Raw genomic sequence first — 22,870 nt, 5'->3', positions numbered from 1 at the left:
AGCTCTAGGGAAAATTCCTTCGACCCCATGGCTTGGATTTTGCTCTGACATGCACTGTCAACTGTGAGACCTTATATAGACAGGTGTGTTCCTTTCCAAATCATGCCCAACAAATTTTATTTTCCACAGGTGGACTCCAATCAAGTTGTAGAAACATCTCAAGGATGATCAATGGAAACAGGATGCACCTGAGCTCAATTTCTAGTCTCATAGCAAAGGGTCTGAATACTTACGTAAATAAGGTATTTCTGTTTTAAATGTTAAATACATTTGTAAACAATTCTAAAAACCTGTTTTCGCTTTGTCATTATGGGGTATTGTGTGTTGATTGCTGAAGATGTTTTTATTTAATCCATTTTAGAATAAGGCTATCACGTAACAAAATGTGGAAGAAGTCAAGAGGTCTGAATACTTTCCGAATTAACTGTATGTGGCAGGGACTCCAGACTATCATAGATTATAAAGGGGAGACCAGCCACGTCGTGGACACCGACGCCTTGCTCCCAGACAAGCTAAACACCTTCTTTGCCCGCTTCGAGGAAAACACAGTGCCGCTCACAGGGACTGTGAGCTTTTGTTCTCAGTGGCCAGTGTGAATAAGACATTTAAGCATGTTGACCCTCACAAGGCTGCCGGCCAAGACAGCATCCGTAGCTGCGTCCTCAGAGCATGTGACTATCGACTATCGCCCCATAGCACTCGATTCTGTCAACTTGAAGTACTTTGAGAGGCTAGTTAAGGATCATATCACCTCCACCTTACCGGACACCCTAAACCCACTACAATTTGCATACCGCCTCAACAAATCCACGGACGACGCAATTCCTATCGCACTGCCCTATCCCATCTGGACAAGAGGAATACCTATGTAAGAATGCTGTTAATTGACTACAGCTCAGCTTTCAACACCATAGCGCCCTCCAAGCTCATCACTAAGCTCAGGGCCCTGGGTCTGAACCCCTCCCTGTCCAACTGGGTCCTGGACTTCCTGACGGGCCGACCCCAGGTGGTGAAGGTAGGCAACAACACCTCCGCTACGCTGATGCTTAAAACGGGGGCCCCACAAACACAGGTGCATGCTCAGCCCCCTCCTGTACTCCCTGTTCACCCACCAACTCAATCATCAAGTTTGCAGACAACACAATATTGGTAGGAATGATTACCAACAACGAAGAGACAGACTACAGGAAGGAGGTGAATGCCCCGGTGCAGTGGTGCCGGAAAAATAACCTCTCCCTCAACTTCAAAACAGCAAAGGAGCTGATCGTGGACTTCAAGAGACAGCAGAGGGAGCACCCCCCCATCCACATCATTGGGGGCCGCAGTGGAGAACGTGAAAAGCTTAAAGTTCCTCGGCATGACAACCTGAAATCCACACAAACATTGTGGTGAAAAAGGTTCAACAGCACCTCTTCAACCTCAGGAGGCTGAATAAATTTGGCTTGGCCCCTAATATCCTCACAAACGTCTACAGATGCACCATTGAGAGCATCCTGTCGGGCTATATCACCGCCTGGTACGGCAACTGCACTGTCCACAACCGCAGGGCTCTCCAGAGGGTGGTTCGGTAAGCTCAACGCATCAGCGGGGGCACACTGCCTTCCCTCCAGGACATCTACAGTACCCGGTGTCACAGTAAGGCCAAGAAGATAATCAAGGACCTCAGCCATCCGAGCCACAGCCTGTTCACCCCTTTACCATCTGCTTCTATCTCCAGTCCATCAGACTGTTAATACATTTTCTCCACAAGCTGGCCTCCGCCCAGTACCCTGCCCTGAACTTTAGTCACTGTTACTAGCTAGTTACCACCCGGTACTCAACCCTGCACATTAGAGACTGCCTCCCTATGTACACTGAAGAAAAATACAAACGCAACATGGAACAATTTCAAAGATTTTACTGAGTTACATTAGCAGTGTTGTAAAGTACTTAAGTTAAAAAACTTTAAAGTACCACTTAAGTCGTTTTTTGGGGTATCTGTACTATATTATTTATATTTTTGACTACTTTTACTTCACTACATTCCTAAAGAAAATGATGTACTTTTTACTCCATACATTTTCCCTGACACACAAAAGTACTCATTACATTTTGAATTCTTAGCAGCACAGGGACATAGTTCAATTCATAGACTTATCAAGAGAACATCCCTGGTCATCCCCACTGCCTCTGATCTGGCGGACTCACTAATTCTTTATTTGTAAATAACGTCTGAGTTTTGGAGTGTGCCCTTGGCTATACATAAATGGGAAAAAAACAAGACAACTGTGCCGTCTGGTTGTCTTGATATAAGCAATAAGAAATGATTTATACTTTTACTTTTGATACTTAAGTATATTTAAAACCAAATATTTTTAGACTTTTACTCAAGTAGTATTTTACTGGGTGACTTTTACTTGAGTCATTTTCTATTAAGGTATCTTTACTTTTATTAAAGTATGACAATTGAGCAGTTTTTCCACCACTGGTTATAAGTGATGTGCAGGTTCTATTATTTTTAATCAAGGAACCTTTATTTACACTGAGTGTACAAAAAATAAGGAACACCTGTTCTTTCCATTACAGACAGACTGATCAGGTGAATCCACGTGAAAGCATCTTTCATGTGGATTTGGCTCCCGAGTGGCGCAGCGGTCTAAGGCACTGCATCTCAGTGCAAGAGGCGTCACTACAGTCCCTGGTTTGAATCCAGGGTGTATCACATCTGGCCGTGATTGAGAATCCCATAGGGCAGCACACAATTGCCCCAGCGTCGTCTGGGTTTGGCTGGTGTAGGCCGTCATTGTAAATAAGAATTTGATCTTAACTGACTTGCCTAGTTAAATAAAAGGTTACATTTAAAAAATAAATTATTAACCTGGTCAGTCTGTCATGGAAAGAGCAGGTGTTCCTTATGTTTTGTACACTAAAGGTACCTTGAAAATAATAGAACCTGCACATCACTGATTGAATAGGATTTAACAAGTTATATATATATATATACACTGCTCAAAAAAATAAAGGGAACACTTAAACAACACAATGTAACTCCAAGTCAATCACACTTCTGTGAAATCAAACTGTCCACTTAGGAAGCAACACTGATTGACAATAAATTTCACATGCTGTTGTACAAATGGAATAGACAAAAGGTGGAAATTATAGGCAATTAACAAGACACCCCCAATAAAGGAGTGATTCTGCAGGTGGTGACCACAGACCACTTCTCAGTTTCTATGCTTCCTGGCTGATGTTTTGGTCACTTTTGAATGCTGGCGGTGCTCTCACTCTAGTGGTAGCATGAGACGGAGTCTACAACCCACACAAGTGGCTCAGGTAGTGCAGCTCATCCAGGATGGCACATCAATGCGAGCTGTGGCAAGAAGGTTTGCTGTGTCTGTCAGCGTAGTGTCCAGAGCATGGAGGCGCTACCAGGAGACAGGCCAGTACATCAGGAGACGTGGAGGAGGCCGTAGGAGGGCAACAACCCAGCAGCAGGACCGCTACCTCCGCCTTTGAGCAGGAGGAGCACTGCCAGAGCCCTGCAAAATGACCTCCAGCAGGCCACAAATGTGCAGCATTCAAAAGTGACCAAAACATCAGCCAGGAAGCATAGGAACTGAGAAGTGGTCTGTGGTCACCACCTGCAGAATCACTCCTTTATTGGGGGTGTCTTGTTAATTGCCTATAATTTCCACCTTTTGTCTATTCCATTTGCACAACAGCATGTGAAATGTATTGTCAATCAGTGTTGCTTCCTAAGTGGACAGTTTGATTTCACAGAAGTGTGATTGACTTGGAGTTACATTGTGTTGTTTAAGTGTTCCCTTTATTTTATTGAGCAGTGTATACACTTGTTGAAAGATTAATTAAGGATGTTTAAGCCTGGAGACAATTTAGACATGAATTGTATGTGTGCCATTCAGTGGGTGAATGGGAAAGACAAAATATTTAAGTGCCTATACAGACTGTTGTATAACTGTAGACTATCCGCTAACAAATGAGAACAAGATTGTCCTAATTAGGAAACGAAACTGTTTAAATAGCCTAGAGATAAACTAGTACTTCAAGCGCCGAGACCCCTAGAGGGCGTAGTTCTCCCATTACGTATTGTATTAGACCATACGACGTACTTTGGCGAACCTTGGGGCTATCTATTGTAGTTTTTCCACGGAGATTACGAGTTTAAGCAAAAAGTATTACCATGGTGCTTGTATTATGTGTAAGGTAATGCGATTCAGAGGTCAAAATGTTCCTCAACGATCAGTCAACATTTATGAAGAACAGCTCCCCAGTATTCCTACATTATACCATCTGCGGAGCCATTGATTACCTTTGCTGTTTATTGAATGCCCCCTGCAGAATCAGGGAAACACAGACATAGGGGTGTTTGATACATTTAGTAGACTACACCAGAAATATTAACACCCAATTTAATATTCTACTTAATATAAGTTGGATATTTAGGTTATGTAAATTAATGATATTTGAAACCTTTGTTGTGCTGAAAATAAGTGATATACTTTCTTATGAAAACTCAATTATTGCCGCCCTAAAATGCTATCAAAGTGGAACAGTCCAAGGGTTACAGGAAGTTGTAGCAGCTGCCATGTTTGGCTGCTTTGTTGTAGGTTTCTTGTAGGTTTCCTGCAGATTTTTTTAGGTGTTGCAATGGAACCGAGCTGGAGTACATTTCTATTTCAGGTAAGTGAACTTTGATACCCGAAAAGTAAGGTCATTGATGGAATAACTGTAGGAAACTAAAGACATTCACAGTCTGACGTTTTTCAAAGGTATAATTTTAAGTAAAGCTATCCAAGCAAAACAATGGTACATCAATCCAGGCTTCCAGCTGAGAGGTTGGGCATGACGTTTGGAAACATTTCATTTTCTCTCTTTTTCTGTGTTACTATGGTGATGGAAAAAAACACAAATTAGTTGGCTTAGTTATCTAACTAACGTAAAGCTTTGTTTATGTTCTGTAGGTTAGCTTGTTAGATCAAAGCCAGCAAACGTTATTCATAGATCGATCATTCGCAAGCTCCAAGAACGCCACAGCCAGCCTTGTTTTTTTTGTTGTTGCCCGGAACCGTTGATCCGTTTTTTTTTAATGTCTGACGGTATAACTTTACTTTATAAACAATGGCTAGCCAGTTAGCTAGTTTCCTAAAATAATCGGATCTCGGTTCACTAGAAAGCGAGAAATACTTTCCCGATTGACGTTTACTTCGTTGCTTTTTCGCCAGTCAGCGTTTAAGTTTTTCCTTCCCACTCAATGATTCAAAATAGCCAGCTAAGTTAGACCTACTAGCTAATATTATATGACCGCGAGTAAAGAAGGAATTCAATTTGCACACAAAATATAAACAGTGATTTATTTCAGTTTGCGAAAGGGATATTTCAATCCATTTAACTATCTCAGTTTTAGCTAACTAACCATTATATTATGCAACATGGCCAGCTGGTTATAGCTAAGTTAACGTTACTATTTTTGTCTTTGGGTTGCATTCAATCTAAGTTTCTTTCCAGATTTGCATTACAGCATCACTGCACCAACGTATCATATTTGGTTTATAAAATTGGACACATTTATGCTAGCCTATTGGGCCGGCCATTAATAATAGCGTTAAGTCGTTTTTTCAAGCAGGTAAACAAAGGTCTAGCCTACAGTTGTAGTGGAATGATTATTGTGTTTGTTTTTCAACAAATTAAGGCCAAGGTAACCTCATGCAGCTAAGATATTTTATCCGTTAGCTGGGTTCTTGTATTTTATCTGATTTGGATCCTTGGGGACTGTTGGAATAAATTGTCATCATAGCTAGTCCTTTTTGTGTCAAGTTCCACAACCACAAAACGATTCAATCCGTTTGGCCTACTCAGAGCTGGGCCTACAATGTTGCAATTCAAATAATGATGGTTGTGTTCAATTGGGCAACCTGGTTCACACCTGAATTGAAATAGTCCTCGTCATAATATTAGTATTACACACGTTTTATACATTATATTATAAACATTCCATGGAGTTGACCTCACTCGTAAAAGTATGCCTAGGCCCCCAGCAGGACTGGATCAGTTTAACAGTCTGAAATCGGAGCAGCCCCCACCCCCCCCCAAGTGGTACATGGCTCCATCTTGAAAAATAGATTCTTTCTTTTTTGAATGGGAGCTCAGATTGTTTGAGTGTTTAAAATTCTTATTCTACGGGCAAGCCCTTTTTAGTCTTGCTTTCTGCTTTGAAGTGATTGCTGTAATTGTCCCTGGTGCAGCTAACTCTGTTCTATTTCCAAAGTATTGGAAATGTGCAGCTGTTGCTGGCTAATTGGAGTGGGCCTAGAGCCTGTGTGCAGGGCCAAGTTGAGGCTAAGTGGCAGTCAGTCTCCAAATACTGAGCACGGTGCAGCAATTTTACTGAGGGTAGTATGGTGTTGTGTGATGTGATGATGCTAATGTGAACAGTCCCTCATTGATCGGTAGATGTTAAGAAGTGGCAAATGGGGTGAAAGTTGATGTTAAATGCAGCCCTCTTGCTGAATTCTCCCATGCAACTGCTAGTTGCCATGAATCATTGTGTAATTTCATGTGACTCATTTTCACCTTCAGTGAGATTTTAAAGGATTTTTTCCCTCATCTTGCGGACAGTGCAGGAAACCAAAATACTGTCTATTTAGCCTAACATTATTATTATCTTAGTTGTCTTGATGATTCGTTGATCCTTGATCCTATCAGATTCTTTCACCCCTATGGAGGAGAACTATTTTGTTGTCTCAGTGTAGATTTCTTTTAGCCCATCTCATCAGACTATGAACCACTGTTTAATCAAACGGTTGAAGCTCAGGGCCAGAGGGATCAACCACTTGTCACTACTCAAGAGCAGAGGGGGGGAAAATACTTTCACTTTGATTCCCCTTTTATGAAAAAAATTGGTGCTTGACAAAGGCTATTGTGCTCTCTGAGAGAGCTAAAGTACACATAATCCTTCATTACTCATCTGCAACAGCGCATAATAAGAGGTGCGTCTGTCACTGGATGCCTTGTTCCTGACAGAAAGGCTGTGTGACGCTGGCTTCTGCGTCCGTATGACTCACGCTAAACGCCTCTCTCCTCTGGAGCCCTAACTCACTCATTGATCCCAAGGATGTTGGCAGCAGGGTAGCATGATAATGAGAATGGCCACAACAACCTCTCCTATATGACTCAATCTGTCCCTGGAGTATGCTTGAATAGGCTACCACAAGTATTCATTTCGTCTAGTTTAGCCTACGTCTAGGGTCTTTTTATTGCTCCACCTACGTCCTGCAAGTACCAGAGCTGTAAAATACCTCCAGTTATGCCTATAGCTTATCCCACAGTAGAATGTTGGAACTGCCTGAGCAGCGATAGCTTACTGGGAAAAACTCCAGGCAGGGATGTAATGTTCCAAAAATAAAGATGTTCATTTCTGTTTTTAGGACAGACTTGTTAGCTAATCTGACATTGAAAACAGTGGCAAGGCAATACATTTGCAGTCAATTTAAGGTTATTCATCAATGTTCTTCAGATGGCTACAAATTGTTTATTTTTCTAAAAGCTGCATAGGAAATGAACAACCATGCTACAAAGACTTTCAAAATGTTATTTCCTATTTCACATGTAATTGTTCTTACAGCAAATAGTCAATAAACCATTAAAGGAATCACTGTTTGCTACATAATAAAGTCTAAGCCAGTCACCGATCAGTAGTGTTGTTAGTGTCTTTTCAGAGTTGCTTATTCTCCCTGCCTTCCATTTTGATGTTATTTGCGTTGGAGTGACCCCAGCCTTCAGAGCACATTTGTATCAAAATGGTCAGAGCAGCGTGAATGCGCTGCAGGCCCTGCACGTCTTTCTTGGGGCCAGGTTGTCTGCAGCAGCAGTGGCTGTGTCTGCTGCTGTCTGCAGTGTACAGCCCCCCCCGGCCAGTAGGTCCTGTTCAGACAGACCGAGAGAGGGATAGAAAATCATGATATTGATGACTAATCCCGGATGGTTGTGAGTGTGAGCAGGTGCGCAGACAATAGGGGTGGGAGGGTGCGGTGGCGTTCTCCCTGAGTTCCTGGGTCTGAGAGCGCGTCTGGGCTGAGGTGTGTGTGTGTGTAGAAATGCAGACCCTGGCCCATGAATAGAGGCGCCAAATGGGTGAAGATGTGCTTACAAAGACCTCTTGTTGAGCACTGAGTGCATCACTGGCCGGATTTGTCTTCCACAATGGGGCAGATGAAATAAGGAGGAGAATGTGGGATTTATTTTTATTTTCTCCTCCCCCTCTTCCAACCTCCCTCTCGGCTGGCCCTGGTGGGTGGATCGATGGATGGCTGAACGTGAAAGGGAAGGGTCAGGTATTTGACCTTTCCCTTTCGTACTTGCGGAAGAGAACGCAGTTGTCTTAATTGCAGCGTCCCTCTTCATTTCAGTTGGTCAATGTGAGGATGTGTGTGTGTTTGTTTCCAGTTATTTTTCATCTGATGAAATGGCCATGTTTCTATTAACTCAATAAAGTGTTCACATCAGAAAGACCCAGATGAGAAGACTTTGCCTCTCCATCCTACTCTATTATGCCTGCCTTTGGTCTCAGATGGAAATGGTCAGTGTGACCTGACCAATATGAATGTACATTTTTGTAGGACCTTGCAGCAGTTTTTACTGGATACAGTTTTTTTCTCTCCGGATGTCAAGATATTTGAGTAGCCCCCAAGCTGGGCTCTGAAGCTGATGAATGACAATCAAGTTGTCGGCTAGCCTACATGTTAGTGATGGGGGGGTTGATTGATTTTTTTTGCAAAATAATTCATAAATACAAAAGTTGGCACCAAAATACGTTATATTTCATCCCAAAGCTTATTCTCTATCTTCTTTTTAAATAGTGAGCCAACATGTTTTCAGCACTTATTTAATTGACTGATCAACTCATATTCTCATGCTTTCTCTTCTCTCTGCAGCAGACATAGCATAAGCAATATGTTTGGAACATCAAATTGCAATTAAATGTCAGTAATTGAATTGTGATAGCGAGAATCGCTATACATAATCATATTGGTACCTAAGTATTGTAACAATATCGTATCGCGAGGTCCCTGGCAATTCCCAGACCTACTAAATATAACGGTCACTATTTGTGGGGTCCTCCTCCCCAATTTAAGAAGCTCCAATGAACAGCAATAATGACCCTTAACAGGCATGCTTGGCTCTCTTTGTGCACATCAGCCCTAGTGCCATTCTGCCGATTATGTTCTAGAGCGGGATGTTAAATCCACCCAGCCAGGCCTATCAGCTCTGCAGACGTCACACTGGCTACCATCACATGACTGTTTGAACTACGCTAGATGAGAATACATTGACCTACGTTCTGCATAATTTAATGATAGATCACCTGAGTGTCATATTTCTCATAATAACCTAGTATATTTAGCTAGATAAACATGTTAAATTATGATAAACGTTATACATTTTTTCCAGGACATTGTGGGTCTGTAAGCAGACACAGTGCTGCCACATTCGGAGGATCCCCAGTCACATCCTTTTCCTAAATACATCCCTGTCTGTCTGGTGTGGTGTCTGTGCTTCCCTGAAGTGTAGTGCTAATCCCTGATCTAGAGGACTGTTTAGTCTGCGCTGAAGCCAAGGAGCAGACAAGCAGACAACATATTCCAGCGCTGCGTGATTTATTTATTAATGTCAGTCGGGTAGCTTCCCGCTTTGACGTCACTAACCTTCTCCCACAGCGGGGGAACTCTGCTCTGTCTGCTGTGCAGCACAACCATGTACTCTTTAAACTGAAACTGACTGATTTAGCAACAGCACATTAAGGCCTCTCCCCTCTCTGCCAGCTCCTCTAATTGGGCTGCTTTGGGTGGTGGCTGAATCTGGTTCTTTATGTGGATGGCAAGTTTCACTTAGTGTATTCAGTGTAATATGGTAGAGATTCACCACTGCGGTTAGACATGGAGGCATCCCGTGGCTCTCCTCTGTTTCCTGACGTGTGGCTACGGAGACGGGGCTTAACCTGCACAGCCCCAGAGCCCACGCAGTCACACTGCTGAGGAAGAGAGTGGGTGGACTGTATCTAATGCACACATTTCTGCAGTGGTGGGGGAAAAGTATACTCAACCTAAAAATAGTAAATTGCTCAAGTGAAAGTACCCTAGTTAAATACTACTTGAGTAAAAGTCAAAAAGTATTTGGTTTTAAATATACTTAAGTATCAAAAGTAAATGTAATTGCTCAAATATACTTAAGTATCAAAAGTAAAAAGTATAAATCCTTTTAATATTAAGCAAACCAGATGGCAAATTTTTGGTACTTTTTAAAAACATTTATGGATAGCCATGGGCACGCTCCAAAACTCAGACTTAATTTACAAACAAAGCATGTGTTTAGTGAGTCCACCAGATAAGAGGCTGAAGGGATGACCAGGGATGTTCTTTTGAACAGTGTGTGAATTAGATCATTTTATTGTCTTACTAAGCATTCAAAATGTAATGAGTACTTTTGGGTGTCAGGGAAAATGTATGGAGTAAAAAGTGCATAATTTTCTTTAGGAATGTAGTAAAGTGAAATGGTGAAGTACAGATACTGCAAAAAACGACATAAGTAGTAGTTTAAAGTATTTTTACTTAAGTACTTTACACCACTGCATTTCTGTTAATTCTTTCGGTTTTTTTTTTCATGTTTTTTTGTTCATGTTTTAGTGACACATTTGGAATGAAGTCCATTGTAATGTTGTGTTACTAGCTAACCAGGGGAGCACCTTGTTTAGTTTAGCTAAGCTCATGCACAGGCTGCTGCTGGGGGCACTAAGCTGGATTCTTCCCAGCCTGTCTCTATTTTGGCAGACTACTTTTGCACACATGACGAATGAGCACCACCATGACGGGGATCATTTTTCATATATGGCAGATTTAGATTCCTCAGCAGCAGCAGGCTGTTTGTGTGCCTCCTCACTAATGACACAGCCAGGGCCTATTTTTGTCCCTGTAAAACACCCACAGTCATTGACCCTGCATTTTTTGCGTGATTCGTCAAATAGATGCCCCAAACGTCAATACTTGTGGCTCGGCACAAAGATGATTCTTTATATGGGACTTGGAAGTCAATAGAGCCTAGCAACTTCTTGCAGTGGGGTTTTAGCAAGTGATTTTCCCAGTCAGTGTGGTTTCAGACTAAAGGTTTATTGTGATGATTATCTGGCTGAATGTTTTCAGATCTTCCAGTACATTTCCTCCGGTTGTCTTTGTTGTGTTGTTCGGCTGTCTCTCTCGCATGTCATTAGTCATTCAGCAGAGGGGCGGAAGTGCTGACTAGAACCCCCGCTGATATACTTTCAGTCTGCTCACTGCTCTGTTCTGGCCCCCGTGGTCTACTCTGCCACGCATGCGCCCAGAATGACTCACTGTCTATTTCGGTGTGGCTTCAGATGCAGTGGCTTTCGCCTCGCAATCACACCGGCATGCAGCCATGCTTTCACTCCAACTCTTTGCAGCGTCAATTCAGTGGAAGAGCTGTGAAATCACTTAAGAAAGGGCACCGCACAGAGCCAGTGTTAAATCTCCATGTGTTGTGTAAACACATGTAACTAGGCTAAAAGCTCAGACACAACGCTACGATTGTCGAACGTTTGCCTGCCAGTATAGTACTTAGCACACCTGAACAGTGTCGACAGTTTTTTAAATGTTTTTATTTCACATTTGATGTTCATACCGCAAAGACCTTGGAACTTGTCAGCCTTGTTAAAATATTCCAAACCAGAAAGTGGTAGTAGCGTTGTTTGGCAATGCATATCCCTGCGCATTGCTTATGGTCTAGATTCCAGGCTATTTGCGCTGATGTTGCTATTTTGTCGAAAGCCCTTGTTGATACTAGCTGGAAGGTCACAACTAGATAACTACCTAGCAAAATTAAGAAACTATTTAATTCACTCTCCATAATCCCATACTGCCTGTGCCCGCCCAAAACCAATGGTTTAGCTAGCTATCTAACTTTAGCATCTTCGTTAACTAGCACAACATAGCTTCCGAGTTAGCTAGCTAAGGACACTGCACTAACACAGGCAGCAGCTTCATGGAAACTAGCTAATCCATTGTGATTTAATTATAATGTCAGTACTAGCTAGCTACAGTGGTTAGCTATCTTGGAGGAAGTATTTGATGTTGTGCACTTAGCTAGCTACCATCCCATAGCCTACATTGCATATGAAGTGTGACTGGCTCATTTGTGGATGTACGGACGTGCACTGATTAGCATTGCGATTCTGCAAGTAGAATCGGTAGGTTCGTCGCTACCTGATCGGCACGCAGTAGATATCACATTTGTTTTGTCAAGAGAAGGAACGGCCTCCCACTGTGATAAGTAACCATCGGCAGTCTATCGGCAGTGAGATTCTCTGTGTGTTTCATGCTTAAGGCTGAGGCAGACAAGTCATCAAAGCAAAGCCTTCCTAGCAGCACCGGAGCATTTTAAAATGTGGCCTGTGAATGGCAGTGAGATTAAGCTGTTCTCAATAGGCCTAGTTGTTGCATGTGAATGGCTCCCAGATTAGGCTATTCCCAGTAGGCTGTTTGAGCCAGTAAAACAACACAAAGAGCCTAATGCTAAATTAATTTCCTCCCAAACTATTTTCTCACTGCAAGAGCGGTTATATAAAGGAGGAATGTCAAGACATAGGCTAATCTCCAAAAAGTGCCGGGTTACATAAAGGAGAAAGGCAGAGCTACAAGGATGTGAGGTACATTTGGCTGTGTTGAGTAACACAAACAAAACCTGACCTTTCAGTGCGCTCTCTTATAACAAGCCTGTAGCAGGCAGAGCGAGGAAGGCTCATGGTAGTTTCAACCTGTAGTTCTACTCTTAAAATGACGGCCTAGGAACAGTGGGTTAACTGCCTTGTTCAGGGGCAGAACGACAGATTTTTACCTTGTCAGCTCGGGGATTCGATCTAGCAAGCTTTCGGTTTACTGGCCCAGCGCTCCAACCACTAGGCTACCTGTCGCACAGTTGACAGTGCATGTCAGAGCAAAAACCCAGCCTAATCAAGGGAATTGTCTGAAGAGCGCAGAGAAAAGATTGTGTCGAAACATCGATCTGGGGAAAGGTACCAAAAAATGTCTGTAGCCTGCAGCCAAGAACACAGTGTCCTCCATCATTCTTAAATGGAAGATGTTTGGAACCACCAAGACTCTTCCTAGAGCTGGCCGCCCGGCCAAACTGAGCAATCGGAGGAGAAGGGCCTTGGTCAGGGAGGTAACCAAGAAGCTGATGGTCGCTCTGAGAGTTCCTCTGTGGAGATGGAAGAACCTTCCAGAAGGACAACCATCTCTGCAGCACTCCATCAATCAGGCCTTTATGGTAGTGGCCAGACGTAAGCCACTCAGTAAAAGGCACATGACAGCCCGCTTGGAGTTTGACAAAAGGCACCTAAAGTACTCTTAGACCATGACAAACAAGATTCTCTGGTTTGATGAAACCAAGATTGAACTCTTTGGCCTGAAAGCCAAGCGTCACGTCTGGAGTAAACCTGGTGGCAGCATCATGCTTTGGGGAAGTTCTTCAGCGGCAGGGACTGGGAGACTAGTCAGGATTGAGGGAAAGATTAATGGAGCAAAGTACAAAGAGATCCTTGACGAAAACCTGCTTCGGAGTGCTAAGGACCTCGGAGTGGGGCGAAGGTTCCCCTTCCAACAGCCCAAAGCACACAGTCAATACAGCGCAGGAGTGGCTTCGGGACAAGTCTCTGAATGTCCTTGAGTGGCGCAGCCAGAGGCCGGACTTGAACTCGATCTAACATCTCTGGAGAGACCTGAAAATAGCTGTGCTGCGACGCTCCCCATCCAACCTGACAGAGCTTGAGAGGATCTGCAGAGAAGAATGGGATAAACTCCCCAAATACAGGTGTGCCAAGATTGTAGTGTCATACTCGAGAAGACTCAATGCTGTAATCGCTGCCAAAGGTGCTTCAACAAAGTATTTTAGTAAAGGGTACTTATGTACTTATGTAAATGTAATATTTCAGTTTTATTTTTAATACATTTTCAACATTTCTCAACCTGTTTTTGCTCTGTCATCGTGTATTGTGTGTAGATTGATGGGGGGGGGACAATATAATACATTTTAGAGTAAGGTTGTAATGTAACAAAATGTGGAACAAGTCAAGGGGTCTGACTACTTTCCGAATGTACTGTATGTTGTTGACCAGTGTTTAAACTTGCTGTGCTGTGTCTCTACAGCAGGCCAATGAAGCCCTCCACCACCAGCATCAGGTGGCCCAGAACAGCCTGCTGCCGCTGCTCAACTCTGGGAATGAGCCAGTGGACCAGAAGCCTGTGATGCCCATCCCCCTGGACCAGAAACCCCCCGCCAGCGCCGCAGAGCTCCTCAAAGACAACGTGGCCAGCGGGGCAGGTGGCGGCAGGGGACCCATGCCCGTGGTGAAGAAGGAGCACAAGAGCAAGACACCCTTCATCTGCGGCTACTGCAACAAGGCCTTCCGTGACAGCTACCACCTGCGGCGCCACGAGGCCTGCCACACGGGCATCAAGATGGTGTCGCGGCCCAAGAAGACGGCCCAGACGGCCCCCACCATGGTGCCCTTCATCTCCAGCCTGCCCAGGGAGAACAGTGGGCAGCCCTCCTACATCTCCACCATCGCAGGCATCCTCACCACGGCCACCACCTCCGTGTCCTCAGCCTCCAGCATCATGTCTCCAGCCTCTATGACCAACATGCCGCAGCAGAGCCAGCCCAAGAAGCCTGCCAAGCCTGTGAAGAAGAACCATGGTTGTGAGATGTGTGGCAAGGCCTTCCGAGACGTCTACCACCTGAACCGTCACAAGCTGTCCCATTCGGATGAGAAGCCCTTCCAGTGCCCCATCTGCCAACAGCGCTTCAAGAGGAAGGACCGCATGACATACCATGTGCGCTCTCACGACGGTGGAGTCCACAAGCCATACGTCTGCTCCGTGTGTGGGAAAGGCTTCTCCAGGTAGGCTCCAGCCATGCACTTTCACTAACCCTGGCTAGCTGTTTTATATTTCAAATAAAAGTGCTTGCTATTTATTACAAACTCATTTGAACTCAAACATCAACCAATTTTGATCCTGTTAGTACATGGCTATTAGTCTACAATTTCTATGTGGTGTTAGACGAGCACTGAGATGGAGTGTATGACCATCTGTTGTTCAATGTGACATTCTACATGTCCCATTGGCAGCTGCCCTCAGGCTCACGGATTTATAGGAGCGTTGAATAATCTTGACTCAGTGCCTTTGTGGTCCCCAGCATGTTTAAACAGTTGCGCTTTTAGAGAGCAGTTCAACTTCAGTGTCCCAGAGAGTTCCCTCTTGCGAGGACAGGCAAAGGAGAGGAGTGAGGCTGTGGTTCCCGCCAGCTTGTCACCACTTCCCCTTCCCCAGGGAATGCCATTAAAACAGGCCTGGGAGGCAGCAGCCTGGGATTTCTTTTAACTCGCACCTAGTTTTCCCACTCTGCTTCAGTGTTGCTGCTTACAGGGCCCTGTTTGTTTTAAGTCTGAGCCACCTGGAATGACTGAGCATTCCTGTCTTTCCAAGCAAAGCCAACAGTGGCCTTGTAAGATGGCCTCTTTCAACATTTACAGCAACATCCACTCACTACTTCCAGTTATGCATCATTAGTCATATGTGCAATTCATTGGCATGAGTAATGGCAAAATTACAAATAACCATTGAAAACCCAAGAAGCAAAGAGCTCTTACAGCTTGTTAGTTGTTCAAATAACAGCAGAAGTTTGGTGTGAGTGAATATTCCAGCGTCTCATACTGATGTAAACATTATGCTCTCTGTCCAAACTATAATCTCAGAGCTCGGCAGTTAAGGGCAGAGTCCGGCTTGGTTCCAACACAGTGACGCAGAGGTTTATCGGGACACTGAAAAGTGAGAGGCCGGCTGGCAGAATAACGCAACTCTGAGTCACTGGCAGTTCTGCAGGCACTCTGTCTGTCTGGAAGCTGCTGTCCTCCTCAGTTAACAGTGAAACAAGAGGAGAACAGCCATTCCGGTTCACAGCACTCCTGAAAATATTCTAATTGACTCCTCTCCTTTGTAACAAAACCACTACCAGTGTGAGTGTTTTGCTTTGGCCTAGCTGCCTGTGTTAGTTCTCCACACCATCATCGGTGATGAAATGATTTAGCTCCCAGCCTGTCTGCTGTAGTCCAGGTTTTCAATCAAACTAACTAATGGTACTTCTGGGTGCTGCGATGAGTGGGCTGAGTGAACATTTGAGTCTCACTGGAAAAGGTCAAAAGTACAGTGTGTTGTGTGTCCATTAATATTCTACAGCAAGATTGTAACTTTTCTTATCTTCTCTCCTCCAGGCCAGACCACCTGAGCTGCCATGTGAAGCATGTCCACTCCTCAGAAAGACCATTCAAATGCCAAGTAACGGTAAGAGAGAGCTAGAACTGTACTGTGTGGCCTCATTAGGGCCACTTGTCAGCAGTTCATTATTGACAACTTGAGCTGCATGTCTGTCGTCTAGCATCAATTGTCCCACTTTGCACTTTCCTTTCTGTCGGCACGGACAGTAATTGTTAGTTTCCTATGCTAGACTAGTGTCTTTAAAATGAGCCCATTAGTCATAGTGTTGTAATGGCAGTCTGTCCACAACACCACACTGCAGTATGCCCTGTGGCCCCAGTAGAGATTTATGACTATCTATAAGCCTTTAAAGTTGGACATGTTCCGTCCAGGCTGCACCGAGCTGGAGCATGAAGTTGTGTGGCCCTATGAATAGTAGTGTGCCTCTGGCCTGACCTTCTGACCCTGTCCTCTCCCAGGCCTGTACTTCTGCCTTCGCCACCAAAGACAGACTGCGCTCCCACATGATCCGACATGAAGGGAAGGTCACCTGCAACATCTGCGGCAAGATGCTGAGCGCAGCCTACATCACCAGCCATCTAAAGACACACGGCCAGACCAACTTTAACTCCTGTAACAAAGGTATGTCACGTCAGTCCTATCTCACCAACCACTGCCCTCCTCCCAACTCAAATAAAATCCTTTCAGGTTTTACATTCCTAATAAATAAAATAAAAAGGTGAGAAACTGTTTTAAAATGACTACTTAAAAGGGCTTCAAAAGTTATTTTACTTAATTATTTTGTACACACTTTGAACATTCACACTCCTCAATCCATAACTGACATTTTCCTAGAAGTTGTCTTTTACTCCATACCAAGACAGTGTGCCAGAGGCCAGTGTCTGGGCAAACCTCACATGACAGTGAAAATATCATCTGATTGATTGGTGCTGACTTCATCCTTAGGCAGGTTTCATTCTCTGTGTAGTTAGAGTAGCACTACAGGACATGGAAAGTCCCACTGTACATTGTCCATGATGGACATTACCATGTCTTCTTCGCTGGTTACATTTTGCCCCAATTCCCTTGAGTACCATTCTGTTTTTAAACATGAATTGGATGTTTGTCTGAGTGGGGAGATGTATATGCTGTGCTGTTTTTTGTGGGTCTTCTGCTTGAGGTATGTAATCTGATGACATGCATTCTCGTTGACAGAAGTGAATGGCCTGTGGCAGAAATATGTTCTAAATTTAAAGCGCTTTCAGCAATTGGCTCGTGTTGGAGCAGAGGGAAGTGGAACATAGACAATGATATCTGATCCAACCACAGCAAACTTACAGCTCCTCCACTCAATTGATTTGTGCAGCTTGCAAGATAATTAGAAGAGGGAGGGCAGGGTTTTTCAAAGAGTATTGCTCTTCCATTAGTCTTTCTCATTAGTGTTATTGATATATATTTGGTGGTATTGACTCTTACTTTGTATTACTGCTCAGTAAATAATTCAGAAAAATCACTGGCACTGTAACCGTTTAAATATACTATAAATGTATAATACATAACATGGCGGTCAAGTTCAGCCCAATAACTGGCTTCTTCCTCAGCCCTCGTGCTATTACTGTCTGTATTTCCTGTTTTGTTTATTCATCTGTGAATTTCCACTTGTGAAAGTGCTGTATTGGAGTTGTGGTGATTCAGGCCGTTAGCCAACGTGTTTTTGTGATTCTCCTGTGGAACATGTACAACCCTGTTCATCTCTTCCCATCCAGAGAACACTGCATCATAACATATTACACATGGATCACTGCTCAGAGGTGTAGTCAATAACAAAGTATAGCCTAGCTCAGGCCACCTAATCAACAGTTCTAAGTTTCCTCTTTCAGTTACACATAGACAGAAGATGCAACAAGGTCTTTCCCTGGCCACTGAAAGGAACGATTCACTGCTGTGTTGTGTATTCACTCTGCGTTAGCTGCCACCTGAATGAGCACTGCCACATACAGCACAGAGAACACTACAAGTAGGATATTGTTTGTCACCACAGTAAGCGTATGGCCCATTCCCTCCTCCCCCTGGGGACTAGCAAGCCAGGTAGTGTGTACCCACCTGAAGTGGGGCCTGTAGAGTGCACTGAGAGGCGTCCTAGCGGAGCAGCCTTGGCTGGCCTGCAGACAGTCCATTATAACCCCTGTGTGTCTGTATTTCTGAATAGGGGACTGGCAGTGGAACTCCTCAGGGGGACGAAAAGGTAATGATAACATAGCATCGTGTGAATCTAACCCCCTCCTCCCAAGAATACACAGTCACATCACACACACAAGTAAAAGGCAAGGATAAATACAAGACGTTAGGCTGTTGGTAAACTTATGCCAGTGTGCCACTTCGTTTCCAAACATTGCATCATCATTGCATCCCTGGAAATGTTGTCTTGTAGATTTCTGTTCTAATTTTTATTATACTTTGCACAGCAAGAATGACCAAGTTAATGTTTTGCCTATACGTGATTACCTGCTTCGGTATTTGATTTGGAAGAGCATGCATTTGCCGCATTTAAAATTGTTAATGGTTATTAATATAAAGGTTATTATAGTTCAGTCAGTGTGCTGCATTAGCAGTAAAGATGAAGAAGAATGCTGACTGCATATACTGCAAAAATAATCTCTGGACTATTTTGCATACATTTGAGTGTGGAGATAATTTTTTTGCAGTGTATGGAGAGCATTCCTCCCTCTGCTTAATGACGGAGAATAACCAATAACTATCAGTGTAAAGCTATTTGTTCGATTGGTTTAGCAGTGAGGGAAAGGACAACATCTTTAATACTATATCCTCTATCCCCTGTTCTCTAGATAGTAATGACATTCACAACTCTGCCTCAGCCACACCTGTAACAGCCTCCACCCCCATCACCACCACGATGAACCGGGGCAACTCCATCAACAACCCTGTCACAATAGCGGCGCAAATGAACATTTCCACCAATACAGTTAACGTCAGCCTCCAACACCCAGTCACCATCACTGGGCCCGTCAACATCACCTCGGTCAACATCCCTACCACGGCACACATGAATATCGCCCACCCTCTGGCCATCAGCACCCCCATGTCCATGACAATGTCTGGGCCCCTCAACATCGCCATGAGATCCATGGAGAGTATGTCTTTTCTGTCCCAGGTCCTGCCTTCGTCCCCACCCTGGTAAAAACAAAACGAGATAAGGAGAAAAATGAACCATCTTTCCCCAGCCCTCGGGCCCCTGACCCTGTGCCCTTTCCTCAGACATGGAAATTAACGTTTAGCCTACTTGTGCCATGCAGTGGAGAGAACTACCCTGTCACATGGCTCCACCCCAACCAATGTTACATCACAGAAGAGAGAACCAGAACAGTTGTGTAGAAGTTAGATAGGGTTTTGTCTATTATCTGAAGGACGTCAAACCTAGATGTAGTGAGTCGGATAATGTTAAACAGTGATGTCAACATTCCAGTCACGGTAGGATTAACAAGAGGGAGGAGGGACTCTCAAGCCTCACGTAAACACCCATACCTTTGCAATGGGGGGAAAAATTCTACATTTAAAAGGACTAATGCAATAAGTATGAATTGTTGGTTTTATTGTTCCACAAGTTATCTTGCAAAGACAATGTGTTTCTTATGTTTTATCTATAGCCTGTTAATCCGTATTTAATGTTTTTAGGAGATGAGTTCAACAAAAGGGACAAAGACTTCCATTTGGACGGAAGGTTATTCTTTTTTTCACATTTGTGTAACTTTGTTTTTCAAAATTGGATGTATGCTCTTGAGGTACATTGACTAACTTGTACAGTTGTCATGTTAATGTATTATCACTGTCAACAATTTATTCTGTATTTTGTTGAAGTGGATATCTGGACATTGTCCCTGTTGACTGTTAAATATGTAAAATTAGGATAGTTATTTTTCTCTTTATTAGGGATGGCAGAGGTGTGTTTCTTTTATTTGGTCATCAGTTGATGTCAATTGTTTTATACAAACTGAGAAAGGAACGAGTCTTGCACTGAAAGCATATCCCATGTGTAACTAAACAGCAGTATTATCAAAGATCAAATTGGAGTGTTAGGTAACCGGCCTACATAATAACAGGGCCATCTAGTGGCTTACAAATGCCATTGAGGGAATGGTCCTAAAGTTCACCAATGTTTATTTCTTAAACTATTATTATCATGTTGGGGAGAGATTAGTTTTGTTAGAAATATTTTATAACCTTTTATAATTTTGTTTTTGAGGACCCCAAAAGTTTGGACCTTTTGCTCAGGAAACTCGCTGAGAGTAGCCCAGTCAACTTTATTTGAGGTTAATTGAATACATGTCTAACTTAATCCTGGTCTTTCCCATGTTACTTTGTAATATTTAACTCACCATATATCTTTGTTTGTTAAAAGAAAAAATAAGTCCTTCAAAGACTAGGGATCCAAGAACTCTTATTTTTGTTAACATAGCCGTCCATTTTAATAATCTTATTATCCATTTCAGTCTCCGCCTGTGTCAGGGTGATTTATGGATGAGGTGACTGATGTATGAAGAACAAAACACTAATGATTTCTGAGAAGGGTATGAAAATAATGAATTACTAGATCATGTTGTAGTGTTGCTGCAGCCGAAGGAAGGCCAGGATTTAGGCAAGTCAGGCCAGCATGTCCTGGGCTGCACATCTCTGACATTATGGCTGTTAAGACCCATAGATTACCATTACTAGATAAGGCTTCTTACTTAGCTAAACCTAAGGATGTTCTCTCTAACAGTTTTATTTGGTGAATGCCATATCACCGTTGCAAGTTTTTTTTGCTGTGTGAGGTATAGTATACTCTGTCCTGAAAGAACACACACACACAAGATGCATGTGAGTTGTATTTCCCTCTGAGTTTTTTCAAAGAAAGTCCAATGATAAGTGTTTTCTTATGCATTGAGTAGATGCACTGTAATTGCCTATTCTGCTTGCCAAATTTTATATAATTATGAGATGCAACTCAGTGAATATTTTGAATTGAACGTTTAAGCGTTTTCAACAAAAAAAATGTAAATGATTTGGAAATGATTGGGACACCTGTGAAGGCAGTTGAATGTATATCTTTGTACAAAACAATTTTAGTTCTGAGGATGTGGTAGTTAATACTAGACATGTGAAAGATAATCTTTTGTATTAGAACATTAACAGCGGTAATTTTGTATATATGAAGACTTTCTGATTAGCAGAAAGGTAAAACATTCCTACATTTTTAAAAATGTATGTTTGTCAAATTACGTAAACATGCGCAATGTTTTATTTGCCTTCTATTTGGGATGTCTAAATAAAATGACTAAAACATGATGGTTGGGTGGCTGTGTGCCATTTCCTGATTAGTCAGCCTGCAGTGGGACGCTAACTGTTCCACTCATTAGAGAGCTTTTAGTCTCACCCCACAGTAGTACATATGTTCAAACTTAGCCTAATTGACAGCAATAGTGTTTAATCTTTTGTCAGATTGCTTTGTGCCATTTTGGATTTTAGGCACAAAAAACAATCTTTCCTTTTTTTCAGCGATTGAGACACCAATGGCCGGTTTCCCGGACACAGATTAAGCCTAGTCCTAGACAAAAAAATATTTGTCAACAGAGATTCACCATGGAAACCGCTACCTACTCCAAGACTAGGCTTAATCCGTGTCCGTGAAACCAACCCATAGATGCTCTATTGATTTGCTGATGTCACGGAAATTACCTTTCCAGTCTGTATGGCTTGCTGCAGAATAAATTACAATTGATGTGCTGTTTATTCAGGTCAAATGTCAATTTCCCCCTCCTTTTCAACTGATCCTCTTCTGATGTGTACACACAGTTCAAGGTGGCTGGATGATGCACCCTATTTAAAATGGTAAAATCTATGAAGAGATAAAGGAGATGAATATTAGATATTACGTGTTTTCATTAAGAAAATATATATTAATTTGAATAATTCAGTGTACCTAAATGTTGGCCAACATTATCCAGTGTTGCAGTATTAGGCTATCTCATCTGACCAAATGAGAGGATGAAATCAGTGTTTTATTGCTGCCAACATTATTTATGAGATCCAACTGAAAAACCAATTTAAGTCCAGCGTGACGACCATTCTTAGAGGCTCAGTTTAGATCTGAATTGTAAGTACCCCAAGGGAAAAGCAAGCTAGTAAGAAGCAGGTGTTTTTTGTTTGGAGCCTTTTGTCCCCCCTCCTCTCAAAGAGGATTAAGTCAGAGGCCACTGTTGCACATGAGTTGCCTCTTGTTTTCATGAATGAATACAATTATTTTGCAGAAATGTATTAACTTTAGTACAGCAGTTATTCAGCTATTGCAATTTTGCTTATGAAAAATTAAAGCATTTGGGAATTATAAATAATACAAAAGTATATGATAGCATGACGGCTACATAATTGCTGTTTTCCTTTATCCAAATATCATCCTTATTTACAAAAACCTGATGAAAGTATCATTGTTGCCCCTTGGCCTCTGTGATTCCCATATTTCTCCACTAGGCGGCTCTCTGGCTCCATGTGTC

At 42.9% G+C, this 22,870-nt stretch overlaps 1 protein-coding gene across 2 annotated transcripts; it reads left to right on the top strand.

Moving 5' to 3' along the window:
- The first annotated feature begins 4,573 nt into the window (after positions 1-4,573).
- LOC139535732 (vascular endothelial zinc finger 1-like) lies at positions 4,574-21,665 on the top strand. Of its 2 annotated transcripts, XM_071335485.1 has the most exons (6): positions 4,574-4,683; positions 14,214-14,968; positions 16,340-16,409; positions 16,802-16,964; positions 18,532-18,567; positions 19,169-21,665. In XM_071335485.1, exons 1-6 carry the CDS (start codon positions 4,651-4,653, stop codon positions 19,519-19,521), a joined length of 1,410 nt encoding a protein of 469 aa, XP_071191586.1. In that variant the 5' UTR covers positions 4,574-4,650; the 3' UTR covers positions 19,522-21,665. The 2 variants fall into 2 exon arrangements, with proteins under 2 accessions (XP_071191586.1, XP_071191594.1); XM_071335493.1 differs by lacking the exon at positions 18,532-18,567.
- The last annotated feature ends 1,205 nt before the right edge of the window (positions 21,666-22,870 follow it).

This window comes from Salvelinus alpinus, chromosome 1 (assembly GCF_045679555.1).
Source record: "Salvelinus alpinus chromosome 1, SLU_Salpinus.1, whole genome shotgun sequence".
In the NCBI taxonomy this organism is placed as follows: Eukaryota; Metazoa; Chordata; class Actinopteri; order Salmoniformes; family Salmonidae; genus Salvelinus; species Salvelinus alpinus.
This window is presented reverse-complemented; position numbering and strand designations above follow the sequence as displayed.

What these genes read in the sequence shown, in the direction of transcription:
- LOC139535732 (XM_071335485.1), top strand. Translation starts at nt 4,651, where the DNA reads ATGGAACCGAGCTGGAGTACATTTCTATTTCAG. An exon ending in CATTCAAATGCCAAGTAACG is followed by an intron (nt 16,410 to 16,801) that starts GTAAGAGAGAGC and finishes GTCCTCTCCCAG; the next exon opens with GCCTGTACTTCTGCCTTCGC. An exon ending in CTTTAACTCCTGTAACAAAG is followed by an intron (nt 16,965 to 18,531) that starts GTATGTCACGTC and finishes ATTTCTGAATAG; the next exon opens with GGGACTGGCAGTGGAACTCC.